At 39.3% G+C, this 13,796-nt stretch overlaps 1 protein-coding gene, 1 long non-coding RNA gene and 1 pseudogene across 4 annotated transcripts; all 3 read right to left on the bottom strand.

Annotated features, from left to right (window-relative positions):
• Positions 1 to 213: 213 nt before the first annotated feature.
• LOC112194344 lies at positions 214 to 4,378 on the bottom strand (annotated as a pseudogene).
• Positions 4,171 to 10,051, bottom strand: LOC112194343. The gene is made up of 9 exons (XM_040516616.1): positions 9,705 to 10,051; positions 9,452 to 9,611; positions 8,535 to 8,952; positions 7,052 to 8,370; positions 6,533 to 6,601; positions 6,260 to 6,388; positions 5,921 to 5,971; positions 5,645 to 5,785; positions 4,171 to 5,465 (listed from the first exon to the last, which is right to left on the bottom strand). The coding sequence occupies exons 3-9, from the start codon at positions 8,707 to 8,709 to the stop codon at positions 4,530 to 4,532; spliced, it is 2,820 nt and encodes a 939-aa protein (XP_040372550.1). The 5' UTR covers positions 8,710 to 8,952; positions 9,452 to 9,611; positions 9,705 to 10,051; the 3' UTR covers positions 4,171 to 4,529.
• Positions 10,052 to 10,755: 704 nt separating this feature from the next.
• Positions 10,756 to 13,427, bottom strand: LOC112193912. 3 transcript variants are annotated; one of them, XR_005808546.1, is made up of 6 exons: positions 13,113 to 13,427; positions 12,447 to 12,558; positions 11,749 to 12,060; positions 11,352 to 11,646; positions 11,040 to 11,271; positions 10,756 to 10,944 (listed from the first exon to the last, which is right to left on the bottom strand). It is a non-coding gene; the product is annotated as an uncharacterized LOC112193912 (long non-coding RNA). The 3 variants fall into 3 exon arrangements; XR_005808547.1 differs by having other exon boundaries at positions 12,487 to 12,558; XR_005808548.1 differs by lacking the exon at positions 12,447 to 12,558.
• Positions 13,428 to 13,796: the final 369 nt, after the last annotated feature.

Raw genomic sequence — 13,796 nt, 5'->3', positions numbered from 1 at the left:
TAGAGGTATTTCTGTTCTTAGGGTATACTTCCTAATATCACACCATCAAAGACGAACACGTCTCCGAATACCACGTGTATGTAGTCTCTGACAATCTGATTAGTCTATGTAGCTTGCCTTGGTGGTTATCGGTTTATTTTTTCCCTCCAGGCATGTATCTGCATTCTAATGATCAGAACTACAGACACGTGATAATCTCAGACCACACAATAATTACTCAAAAACATAATCAAAATAGACAACTAACTTGTACAATTGTTACGAGGACTAAATACATTTCACCTAAACTTGCGTGGTTTTTTTTGCCACCAACAGTTTTCTGATGGATAGAATCAAATGTAGAATTTCAGAATTTGCTCTCATGACAACACATGACAATCAAATAACAAGCAATGCAGACAGCAGATCATTCTCTCCAGAAATACAAGTAAAACGTTCAAACATCAACTAGTACACATTGATTGATACTATAATGCCAACCGGTTGTTCGAAAGTACTGCTCCAGCAATCCAATTCGACACTGACGTTTGAATTTCCGATTGAACAGATGGAGATAAGCAAATCGGAGTAATCGCAACCTGTCATTCCATAGAGGCAACACCAAATCAGCACTCTAAGGCAATATGATGCATGCATTCAAATAATGTATCGAGTTTCAACTCACAAATCCATCTTCTAGTGCTCTGATATCTAGATCTTCATCTACATATTCCTGCTGCTCCTCTAAGAACTGCACGAAAAGCACTTGATGATTTAGCTTCAGATACATAGATATCCTCATCCGGTCTTTCCCATTCTTCAATTGAAAGAATGAAAACATAGAATTTCTAACATGGTTAGTTTTTCTGTCATTTTGAGTCACACATCACTTGTTTATACCTCTAAACGGAAGAATTTTACTGTTTTTTGGGAGCTCATTTTTCTGGCTACACCAACCGATTCAACCTCTACAGTCTTGCGCTGAGAGTTCAAGCGGCGAGCTGCACCCTGAAAATAAGGTTAAGCCATACAATGGGTAACCATATGAACACTAAAGCACTAGCTACACTGAAAGATCAGAGAAACTATACCATCTGTTAGTAAACAATGACTGGTAACTTTGTTACTTAATAGCCAAGAAAGAAACTAGTTCTACTTACAGCTATTGAAGCTTCGCGGCTGAGCTGTGCTAGTTGAATACCAAGGCTTTGCTGATTGGACATGAAATTTGCAGGGGGAGGATGTTTGTTTGTTGACACAGCTTTCCAGCTCAAAGAGGACCTCCACTGACTCTGCTTGGTCACTTTGAAGCCCTATTAAACCCAAGTACTTATTCATTCATACCTTGTTTATTACAATGGAATGGTCATGAGTAACTATTTCAATTTGAAGAACAAACCTTATTTGTCAAAGGACAACTAGGAATCTCAATATTGAGTAAACAACTTTTGGGGAAAACTCCCTCCTGGATGCTTTTTGCAGCTGCACATATCAACAGTGGCTGCATCCTTCATATCACTTTCACAGCTTACATCCTTCTTCCTAAGAAATTAAACAGTGTTATGCTATTATGCGGTTGATGTATAATAACAAAACGTAACAGATTAGAAATGGAAGATGTAATCACCAATTCATTGATATGCACAGAGAGAGTACACCGCATAGCAACGCCTCTCTAGCTCCAGCAACAGCACCCGAGTAGAGCCTGTTATCAAGCCATGAATAGTTCATGTCATTCGTAAATCAATTCCCAGAGCAAGCAAAGTCCGCTAAAACCACAGCAAACTGTAGTCTTTTATGACTACTACGAAAGCTTTCTTCATTAATTTCCTTGAGAATATATTATGTATCATAACACCAGATCTTAGCAAACAAATGTTTACACTCACATGTTGATTCCAGAACTTGATCCTCTGTTTATTCCACTGACTACCTGAAAATCGATACTATAATTAAGAAATTGCATGGAGATGACTAAATCTGAAGAAACTTATTGTATCTTATAGCTGCATACCAAAGCAGGCTTTGAAAAGTTGGAGAACAATGCCCCTGATAATGCTAAAGAGATACAATCCGCAGGAGTCCCTAATATTCAATAATCAAGTAAGTAATCGTATATAAATTCCTGGCTATATATAACTTATATACTAAGAGAAAGAGAGGCATTACCGGAAACTTCAAAAGCCGTGGCGCCATTGATTTGTGCAGAAGACACTGAAATGGTCTCACCAACAGTTACAGAGTGGCCAGCCACTGATCTATCTCTGCATGAGCCAGACAATGCCTTACTTAATTATATTTATTACAATCTCAGTCTACGTGGTTAGTAAGAAAATGAAGGAAAACATGAAAGCAAGGTGAACTGGTGGAGAGAACTAACGATTTAGGAGCGCAGACGCAGACCTCAAGATGAGAATCGAGAAGGAGAGCTTGGACGAGAAATGTGAGGCCAGGAGACTCGATTCCCTCTCCATTTGTGACTAAAACCACTGGCTTTGGACACTGCTTGTCTTTAGTGTCCTCAGAAGGCATCAAAGCGCAACATGAAGAGGAAGAAGAATTACAAGAAACTTTGTTTGGTTCAGAAGCATGCTTCTCTGCACCGTCGCTTTTGAGAGCCAAAACTTGTTGAAGATTCGAGATCAAGCTCGGAGGCATGAAACTGCTTTTCAGAGAGGTCGTCATTGGAGACGTGCTCGTTGGAAATAGAAGAAAGAATACAGAGAGACTGCTTTGAAGATTCTTTTAAATCTTTTAGGAGCCAAAAAGGCATGAAAGTCATTGTTTGTTGGTTAACCACCATAATCATCTCCCCAATCTCTGCATTTGAATCTTATATTCCACCTCATTTATCTCCCCAATCTGTAGTTATGTATATTTTCCCTAACAGCCCTGCTTACCTAAAAGACAGTTTCAAGGAACCACGAAGGACAAGTGGCTCTCAGCCACATCTATTAATTTCAAAAGTTGAAATTATAACAATTAAAAACTATATATGTATTTTCAGCTGTCAGATATACTTATCCTTACGGTTTCTAAAAAATTATCCCTCACCCGATCCCTAAAGTTTAATTCCTTCTTTTCTCCTTTTATTTGAAGGAATGAATCATCATGGTAAGAGGCCTAGTTATGAATTGGTCTGGCTCAAGTGGAATGTATGATTAGGTCGCACAAGTCCTCAGCCACTTTAGGTCCCAAAAGAAAAGAGGCAACTTCCAGCCAGAGAAAACGAAATATGGAGTTGATATGACATCACCAGGCAACTAAATCAATCTCCCACGCAATTCTTTTGAAATTGTCATAAAAGCGAACAGAGCATATGATAATTTGGAAAATGGAGGAGCCTTAACATCATTAGATTTGACTAAAGAGTAACCTTTTCAACAAATTTGATTGAGAAAAAATTATGGCGAGTCCTCATATATGGTGCTATGGTCTACAAAGTCAGTAAATTGCCCCACAGTAAGCAGACTTCTTCTACAATTCAATGCTTTTGATCCCTTTCCCCCAGACTTCAAGCAAAAAAGGTCCACTCCTTCCTGTAAAAACAATAACTCAATTCATTCACATGGCCTGGGCTATGTTGAAGAAGACTAGTAAAGCGTGTACGAAATATAATTCAGTTGAGTACTAGAAACTAGACAGCACAAATAATATTATTTTGACCCCTACATTGGAGACAACTTCAACATGCAGATCTTCATCAGATCCAGGACTACTTGGATTATTAGCGAAATGCAGATTAGTTCAAGGATCCAAATTCCTGTATCAATATTGAGACAGTACAGTACAAAATCATTTTCCAATTAACTGAAAATATTGCTGCAAACTGCTAGCTGTGAAAGAAGGTGGTAAGTAATAATTCAATCCATAGCAAACTGGTAAGTAAAGTCAATACCTAAGATTGACACCAAATGTGATAGGAGGTTGATTCCAGTTTTCCACAGTGAAAGAAGGTTATATGAAGACCATCTGTTTCCAATATAATATGGCAGGAGAAAAGTTAGGTCTCCTAAACTTCAAAGAAAGATCCAGGGTACAACAAAGAAGAAAATGACAGTAAGAAACTACCACGGACTCAACTTTAAGATGGCAGTGAATCAGTAATATGTGATTGGTGTCCATCAAGCATCGTTACTTTACCAGTTACAAAATTTATCCCAGCTGAAATCACACAATGAAGATCCTCAGTCACCAAAACCTATTGTATTGCAGCGATCAATTCCATATAAAAGACAAACAAAATGTAGACTTTACCTGATAATGTACAAACGTATATTGCTTACAGTAGTGAAAGATGCAAACTCTACCTTGTAGACAGCTGCTGAAATTAGAAGTGACGTACTACATGTGCTGATTTCGGGCAAGAAAGATGCCAGAAATGACCCTGTGTTTTTCTGATCAATCTGAGAAAGATGCCAGAAATGACCCTGTGTTTTTCTGATCAATCTGACCAAACAACAAGCTTCATTCTGGATGCAGAAGCTCATCTTGCCATTCAATAATGTCCAAGGCTAAAGTCTCTATTATACACCATGCTAACAGATTTACTACTTGGTTGTACTGCCAATAGTGGACAAGAAATCCAAAATATTAAAAGCTTTTCCTGAGTCATTCTGCTTGGTCTCCCTATCAACCTGTGAAAAAGTAGAACCAATTGACTGATTCGTCTTTTTTGATTCATACTTTTCTGCAAATGCAAGTGTCGAAAAAAGTGACCTCTGATTCCTCGGGTCTTTAAACCTGGATGCTGTATAATCTGAAGATTGACCTGAAGTAAGTGGAGAAGGTTGCAGCCTTGATGAGATTGCACTTGAGTTTTGGGGTTTATCAAATGCACTTTTACCCTCACCAAAATGCCTACTGTTATCTGAACTTGAAGTTAAGCTAAAGGGGTTTCCACTACTAGAATTAGCTACGGATAGGAAGTCTGCAGCCTTTGGTTGTGCAGGTTGAATAACCTTTGGCACCCCATTAAAGTTTTGAACAGTCTCTGACACACTTCGGTTTGAATGGTGATGGTCTTGGTTTTTGCCACTGGAACCATCTGGTGACGCTTTTCCAAATGATAAAAAGTTTATCCCTTTGGGAGTGACTACCGGTGGAGTTGTCATTATATTCTCTTTGGTATTTGGAACAAAACTTGATGGACTTTGTTGCATCGGGTTCCCAGCTTTGGCACCAGTACTCCTATCTGGGGCCAACACTCCTTGCTTGGACATACTAGAATGAACCAATGATGATTTCCCTGTAGAAAGGAAGCTAAATCCTTTAGTAGCCATTGCAGGTTGTTCCAATAGAGTCCTTGCCATAATCAGTTCAGTATTATTGTGAGAATGAGTCCCTGTGGAGTGGAGCAATGCATGGGAATTCTTCTGGGAGGGACTACCAATCTTTACTTGTGCAGACCTGGAATTACCCAGCACGGTGGGAGACACCAATTCAGGTTTGCTAGCAGCAGTTGCACTTTCTTCCTTGGATAGAATCTAATAAAAATTATAAACTTGATCAGCATATTAACTTATTTTGGTAGTAGATGAATGAGGTAAGGGCAGATGATAACATAATTTCCACATGAATTGTGTAAAGATAGAACCTCGTAAGCAGGCTTAAGTTACAACTTACAAGTAGCTCCAACTAGCATCTTATTCAGGCAAGAATGTACCTTGTGTGAAAACAGACACCGATCACCTCTGATGCAGGAGCCATTATTAACAAAATTGTCACAGGGATACTTAGAAAGCTGATGATCAAATGGGCAGTCATCCCCTTTCATGCATGACTGGCGTGAAAAATAACAACAGGGCTGCAACACCACAAAACAAGATAAGGAATAGGCGTTAACTCAGAGGAAGAAGAAATGGTATTCGTAACAGAAGCACTCTTATTAAAGCACCTAGAATCACAAAATAACATTAAAAACCGAGTCCAATAACCATACCTTGGATTTTGTTAAAGGCACTGTATCATGTGAAAATTTGCACTTGTCACCCTGAAAAACATAAATAAACAAGAACAATGAGATAGCTACAGAAGGAAATCAAACGATGCTAGATTACTGGCACCCAAAGACTAGATAAAACGAAAAAAAATTGAGTGGGAGAATACTTGTGAGGAAAAGAGTTCAGAGTATGCAATCAGGGGTGAGAAAATCAATTAGTTTTGCAATAACAAATATCAATGCACAACTGGTCTAGGGCAAGTATAAAGTAAATATCAGGTCATTTAAATTATTGATTATGATTGACCAGTGGATTAGCAGAATTGAGCAGTGTACAACCTCATGGCACCTTCCAGCAATATAATGGCGGCAATATACTACAGTCTTTGGTTTCTCTATGGAATGCAGTTTCAACCTTTTAACACCTAGTTTTCTGTTCATCTCTGCTCGCTTCAATCGTTCTTTTGCCTGCAGTATGCACCAATTGAAAGAAATATTATATACATTCAAAAGCATATATCCTATAATTTGTAAATTCCTTTGTAATATGAAACAGGTTAAGCTCCAAAGAGATTCACAACAAATCTCTTGCAATTAAGCAATAGGCAATACCTTCTTTCTTTGTTTCTTTTCCTTTGAAGGAGGACCACGCCTTCTTTTATTTGCGGCACCAGCATCCACCTGCACAAGAATAGAGCATACTGGTTAGATAGGGACCAGACTTTTGTGTTGAACTGTTGATACATAGACAAATCCATCAGGCTGCATCTTTCTTCGGAGAGAAGAAGTTTGAGACAATCTTTAAGTCTACCAAAATTCGAGTTTCCCAAGTTATTAAGCATTTACAATGCAAGACCACCATATACGAGATTGACTGCAATAAAGAAGAACAAGTCTCTATGGAAAATCTATGTAAATTACACCTAAAGATAATGCATTTGGAAGTGAAAGCTGGCTCCCAACCCATAACAAAGGCAACATGGAGGATGTATGAGTTTCTGCTCAAAGAGTAGAAGCTTTAGAGAATCAAGGTGGGCGTGTATTAACATGTTTCAAAATGGACCGTGCCATACTCTTATGAGTGAAGAAATTAGTAAGAAAGGAAACAAACTATGCAAGTCAAAGACATACCTTATCTTCAGATGAAGTTCCACAGCTTCCAGCTTCATAGTTCTGTGAGATTTTTTCATGCGATGCTTGATTATTAGTACAAGCTTCTTGAAAGCCAATACCCCTCCCAATTCCGCTATCTTTCTCTTCGATTCTTCGACTTTCTAGCGAAGGATCATATCCATTTTCCTTTATAGCTTCCATAGTTTTCCCCTGGACAACTCCAGGTCTACCAATCAGCTTAGTTTTACTTTCTCTGAGTTCCACTCCTCTAGGATTTTGGACATTGTCAGCAATACTCATCAGAAAGGAATTGGAGTCAAATTCTCTACCAATTGCTTCCTTGCCAGAGTGCTCTTTTTGACCGTTGACATCTTTGACTATTTGAAATTCATTAACCTTATTTTCCTCACACCTTGCTGTATCATGCAAAAGCATATTGGTTGATCTATCATCCATCCCATCATCATCAGAGATTTCTCCCTCTTCCATATCTCCATCATTCATATGGTTGGGACAATTCACAGCATTTCCGGTGCAAACCATTTCCATTTTGTTTTCGTTTGGCTGAATTTCATGCTCTCCTTCCAAATCATCAGCTTTATGTGACCAGCTTTTGCTCTGACTAGGCTTTGAAGCATCGCCAACCATATCTGTGTCCAAGGGGAAAACAAAGGCTTCAGGCACCTTTTGGCTGAAGTGTTCTGGCACCTCAAACTGTGCAACTTCAGTAATGGGAATAAGAGATACCTCTGCGCTACCAGAAGACACAGAAGTCTCCATTGCTTTCTGTTGGATTATCGGCTCTACATCCAACGAGCTAGTCTTCAACAAGGAATGCGAGCATTCATTACACTCTCCTTCATTATGAATTTCACCAATCACAACTTGATCTGCATTTTCCGGTCTGACTGTAGCATTATGTTGAGAGTCATCACGTTGTTCTTGGTTACTCAGCAACTCAACCTTATCGTTTGCACCCTCATTTTCAACCAATGATCCGGTCGACAGTTTAGGAGCATTGTCATCATTTCCTTTCACAATTTGCTCCAGTTCATCCATCAGCATTTCCTCAGGACCAAACTCCAAATCTCCAAAATTAATCCCAAACGTATCTTCGAAGTCCATCTGTCCCGACAACTCCTCATTTCCTTCCTCACTGAAGAAATCCTCTATCTGCCCAATTCTCTCTCGTAAACCCTTACCATCACACCTCTCAACAGCCACCAATTCCTGTTGAGCTGCCGAATCATCGCACTTCCTACTATCAGGCTCAACCAATTCAACATTCCTACCTCCTTCTTTTGCAGTTGTTTCCCCCAATTCATTACTCCCATTATCTTATAACATAATCAAGAACACCATCATCAGAAAAAAGAAAAAAAAAATCACACAGAAACTAATCAAAGTGATAAAGATACATGCTTCTTCAGCAAGTTATATTTGATTTTCTCAGTAAACCTAACAGAACCAAAGACTGAGTTGGTGCGAGAGTTCAAATTACCTTGATTGAGCTCCGGAGGTACATTTTGGTCTGGGTGCTGCAACACGTCGTAGCAGTGAGATAGAATTCGAAGCAGAGTACGGTGCGTTTCGCTCTTGAGGCTTCGTCGACGGTGAGGAGGGAGAGAGATTAGGGTTTCGGAGGGTTTTTCTTTTTCAAATTGGGGCTCCTCCATTGTTGGGAGCTTTTCTCAGTCTGAAACCCTATAAAAAGGGTTTTAGGCGTTAACCGCCATCCGGGAGCCGGTTTTGAGCCCAAAGCTAGTTAAGTACATTCGGGCCCAACTAATTATTAAAATTTGACCCAAAACAGTCATTTGGGTCAAATTTTGGGTCAACTCCGGAAGTTGAAGGAACTCGACAACATCAATCACTTATTATACACCATACCAAAAACAGACTGAAAATCCAAAAAATAGCTGATGTGCGGCATCAGTAATAAACATTTGCAGGTGGATTAGACTAACAGTTTACAGTTACATAAACAAAAAACCAAAACAAAAAAAACAAAAAATGAGCAATGATCGAAGTCATCTTCCTTTTGCAACTAAAAGTTCCCATTTACATTCCTAACTACCTTGCCCACTCCAAACACATTACCTAACTTCCTACATTCCTAACTGTCTCGGAGGGGTATCTGAAATGATGTTAGCCATTGTGACCTTATTCTGAATCAGGATACTGAAATGAAGATACATCTGTGCTAATGAAATCAGTAGATGTTTGTCTGTAGGGATGATTCTGATTTATATTTGACTTATATCTTTCATGTCACTCTGATGCCTAACCAAGTCTGCTAGATTGTTTTGTACTGAAAACCTTAATAAATACTCCAAATCATTGATTCTATACACAAATGAGCAACAATGAATATCTTCATCGATTCAAGATTATGCAATCCAAGTATCCAACCCTTACCGGCGTAAAGATCGGATGAGTGTACTGAGGTGGAGGTGGCTTGCTCGCTTGCTGCTGTGGAGGAGAACGAGCCCAGAACTCCAGACAGAACGAGCCCAGAACTGCTGTGGAGGACTTGAGGAGGCGAGATCGATGAGAGCGTAAGGAGAGAAACTGGGGGCTGAGAGATGAGATAGAGACTCAATCAGATCGATGAGAGAAACGCAAAAACTAGCCCTAAATATCAGATCGATGAGAGATACACAGTGCTTACCAGCGAGATCGATGAGAGCTTCGATTTCCGGAACGTGATCGGCAGAGAAGTCAGTCTGAGAGAGAGGTCGTTAGTCGCCGAGTCGGGAGAGCTTCGATTTCCGGAAGGTGATCGAGAGAGAGGTTGGTCTGAGAGAGAGAGGTCGCCGATCTTAGAGAATAGAGAGTTAGAGGAGGCTGAGGAGCGAGAGGGTGGGTTCGACAGAGATCGCTGAGGAGACTGATAGTGCGAGGCTGAGGAGCGAGAGGCGGAGAGGGTGGGTTAGAGGAGACTGAGAGTGCGAGGCTGAGGAGCGAGAGGCGGAGAGGCCGAGAGGGTGGGTTAGAGGAGACTGAGGGTGTGTTTGGTATGGCTGTGCTTTTCAGAAAAGCTGGCTTCTGCTTATTTCTGAGAAAAAGTAGCTGAAAAGCAAAGCAGCTGAGTGTTTGGTAAACTGGCTTTTTTTAAGTGCTGTCAGTGGCAAAAAGCAGTGGTAAAGTGTTTGGTAAACTCAAACTGGCTTGTGCTTTTTGTTTGTGGAATGACCAAATTGGACATAAGAGATTATTTTACCTTGATTGTTTGATAATACAATGTTGATCAAATGCTTTTGTTATTAATTTTAATCTTTATTATGTCTTTATTCATTTTTGTCAACTTTTAATTTTTATAGATTATGGTGAGCATATGATTAATATTGGACAATTTTAAAAATAACTTATACAAATATATTAATAACATTAACAACAATTGGTTTTTGGTTTGCATCAAGTAACCACAAAAAATTTCATAACACATTCAAATGTTCAAGTTCGTGCACTCATCAAACTTTGAGTAATGCTATTTCTTATCATTTCCATTTCTTGTGCACCATGACCATGATATTCTTCTTCTACATCATCATCCATCTCTATCCCATGACTTGACCCATCACCTTCTCTTTCTTCACCGTGAACAAAATGCCTATCACGATGTGCATGTCTCCGTATATAATTATGAAGTGTCATGGTGGCAATGACAATCTTCACTTGTTTCTCAAATGAAAAACCTTGCATGTCCTTTAAAATCTTCCACTTTTTTTTCCAAACTCCAAATGTGCGTTCTATAACGCTTCTAAGAGAAGAGTGTGCTTGGTTAAATACTTCTTTTTCATTTCTTGGTTCTTGCCTACGATATTCTTGAAAATGTTGTCTTGAACCTTTGTAAGGTCCCAAAAACCCACTCATTTGAGGGTATCCCGAATCTACCACATAATATTTTCCTGTCAAATAAATACATATATATTAAAAATTTGACAAAACTTCATTCATAGCATTAAAGATTTACAAAAAAAAAACCTATAATTAAATATATTACCCGGTGGTGGTTTAGGAAAATTCCAATCGGGATTTCGAAGAACCGATAGAAACACTTTTGTATCATGAGCAGACCCTTCCCAACCCGCACATACAAAGGTAAATTGCATATCAAAATTACATGCTGCCATAATGTTTTGAGTTGGTATTCCTTTTCTACCAATGTACGGTATTTGATCTTGAGGAGCTATTGAAGCGGGAATATGCACTCCATCGATAGCCCCAATACAATCCTATAAATAATGATGTTATTTCTCAACGAATATAAGTAATTAAGGAAATTGATAATTTATAAGTAACATATCATAAATACCTTAAAATGCGGCATGTATCTCTTATCCCTCATTATCTCTGGTGCAACCCCATTAAATTGGGGATCCGGCGGCTTGACAATATCTTTAGCTAGTTCACACAAAAGATCTAGAGCCTTTCCAAAATATCTAGAAATGGGTAGTGTAGAAGATGGGTAGTGTAGGAATGGGTAGTGTAGAAGATGGTGCATATGCATGCTTTCCGGTGGCTGCAATACCCATGAACATCTTATCCAACTTCATTTCAAAATCGGGTGTGATCCCCTTTTTCTTGAACTTTGCATAATCCTTGTTTTTCTGCAAAAATGCAAAAAAAAATTATGACCAATCATAACATGTTTAAGACCATCAGGAAATGCAATAAATTGTGAAACGAACTGAGGAAACATATTTACAAACCTCAATTTTGCCACACCACCACTCCTCGGATGCATCAATAGTCTGTTTCTTGTGATCCCACCCAAGACCGGTCTCTTTCCCCTTCAATTCTTTCCATAATTTCCAATGGTCTTTAAGGGAATCCCATTTATTTTTCAGTTGTTTTTTGGTATATTCTTTTCCTGTTTCATTTGAAAAATTACTGATTATATTCGCCCATCCCTCCGGATTAAAATGAGTGTGTGGACGATTATCATTATCCACCTCCTTCATAGCTAGTTCACAAAAAAGATCTACTAAACCCTCATTCCAAACGGCTGATTCTTTTGCCATCTAGCATTGACAAGTAGTATACAATTATGATAATTATAATAATGGCATAAAACTTCATGGACAATTACAAACAAGCTGAAAAGCAAACAGCACTAACTAGAAACATGGAGCATGATCCCCTTCTAGAAAAAGCAAATAGCAAATGGAACATGAAATCATGAATCAAGGAAAGTCCAAACCTACCGCACTACCCTATTGAATAGGAATTATTAACACAAAACATATTTTTATAACTTTGGAAGACAAGCCTTGTCAGCTCCAACACAAAAAGAGTACAACAAATAATTTGACACAAGATAGAAAGAAGAACACCTAGAAATATAGACACGGAAATATAATGGAAGGCACAAGAACAATGAAAATGAAGAAAAATAAAGAAAAAATACCAGGTACAGTAGAAGTGTAGAACCTAAGAACTAGAACTACCGGAAGAAGTAGAAATGGAAGTAGAAGATCCCTCCCAAGCTGTCCAGGTTTCAGATCCCTCCCAGCTGCAAACTGAACTTGCAAACAAAAATGACTGTCAAGAGTTTGAATATGAAAGATGATGGCTCAGATCCTATGAGCTGTTTGAGGATATTGATAACCGAACAAATTTCTTGATTGGATGTTCAAGAGGGACATAGAGCAGACCCATTTGACCCATTTTATTTCAAATTCTGGATATAGCAAAATCACAGGGTAGCAGATATATGACCCAACAAGCATTCAATCGATTCAATTTTCCTCCCTGAACGGAGAAGATTGAACACAACATTGAGCAGACAAACAAGAAAACTTAGTGGTGCCATTGAGCAGACAAGTTCGAAGAAGAAGAAGAAAAACCCAGATTTTGAAAGAAATAATAAATCAAAATCGACCATAACCCAGATTTTTAATTGTCAGCAAATCCCAGACAATTTGCAACTTGCAATCCACACAAATACTCAACCAACAAAGACAAGCCATCACATTCCAAACCAAAGCAAGGCATTAAAAATTAACTATCATGAACAAACACAAGAAATGAAAGATGAAATAGGAACTGAAATGGAAAAGGGAGGAGTTATTACCTGCAGAGCTTTCGATTTTCAGAGCCTGGTACGAAAATCTGGGAATTGGATTGAGGCTTCGAACACGAATGAGAGGAGGCAGTCAGCAAGATGCAAGAGCAGTTCACTGCGCGGCGCTGGAGGATTCATTTTTCAATATGGAAGATAAGGGTTTGATGGCAGTGTGGTGTAATTGCTGAAAGGAAGAGAGGGCACAACCCGGTATTTTGAAATGTTCATTAAACTACAGTACTCCCGCTACAGTGAAAAAGCCAGCGCTGGCTTTTAAAAGCATGGGGTTGCTGGCTTTGGCTTTTCGACTAAAAGAAGCAGCGGCTTCTGCCATAAGTTGGACAAAAGCAGGTTTACCAAACGCACACAGGTCAGTTGCTTATAAGCAGGGGAGCAAAAAAGCCCCCCCAAACGCACCCTGAGAGTGCGAGACTGCGAGACCGAGTGGATTAGGTCATTAGGGTAAGTTTATCCCTATTCAAAAACGACGTCGTTTTGAGGTTTGCGGTGCGGTTTTGCGGTGCGGTTTGCGGTACGGTTTGCGGTGCGGTTTTGCGGTTCGGTTCGGTTCGGTTCGGTGCGGTGCGGTGCGGTGCGGTTTTTTCCAGTTCGGTGCGGTTTTTTTCGGCTGCGGTTTTTTTCGGTTTTCGGTTTCGCGAGCCCACCCCTAATTGAGGCCCAGTTTTGGCGGGT

The sequence above is a fragment of the Rosa chinensis genome, chromosome 3 (genome assembly GCF_002994745.2).
Source record: "Rosa chinensis cultivar Old Blush chromosome 3, RchiOBHm-V2, whole genome shotgun sequence".
Lineage (NCBI taxonomy): Eukaryota > Viridiplantae > Streptophyta > Magnoliopsida > Rosales > Rosaceae > Rosa > Rosa chinensis.
The sequence above is the reverse complement of the archived record's forward strand: the minus strand, read 5'-3'. Positions and strand labels throughout refer to the sequence as shown.

Bases quoted from the DNA above. Each gene is read 5' to 3' on its own strand.
- LOC112194343 (XM_040516616.1), bottom strand. From the start codon at position 8,709: ATGGAGGAGCCCCAATTTGAAAAAGAAAAACCCTCCGAAACCCTAATC. The intron at 6,389-6,532 runs GTATTGCCTATT...TGCATACTGCAG, and splicing joins AAAAGAAACAAAGAAAGAAG to GCAAAAGAACGATTGAAGCG. The intron at 5,466-5,644 runs GTACATTCTTGC...AATTTTTATTAG, and splicing joins GGTGTCTGTTTTCACACAAG to ATTCTATCCAAGGAAGAAAG.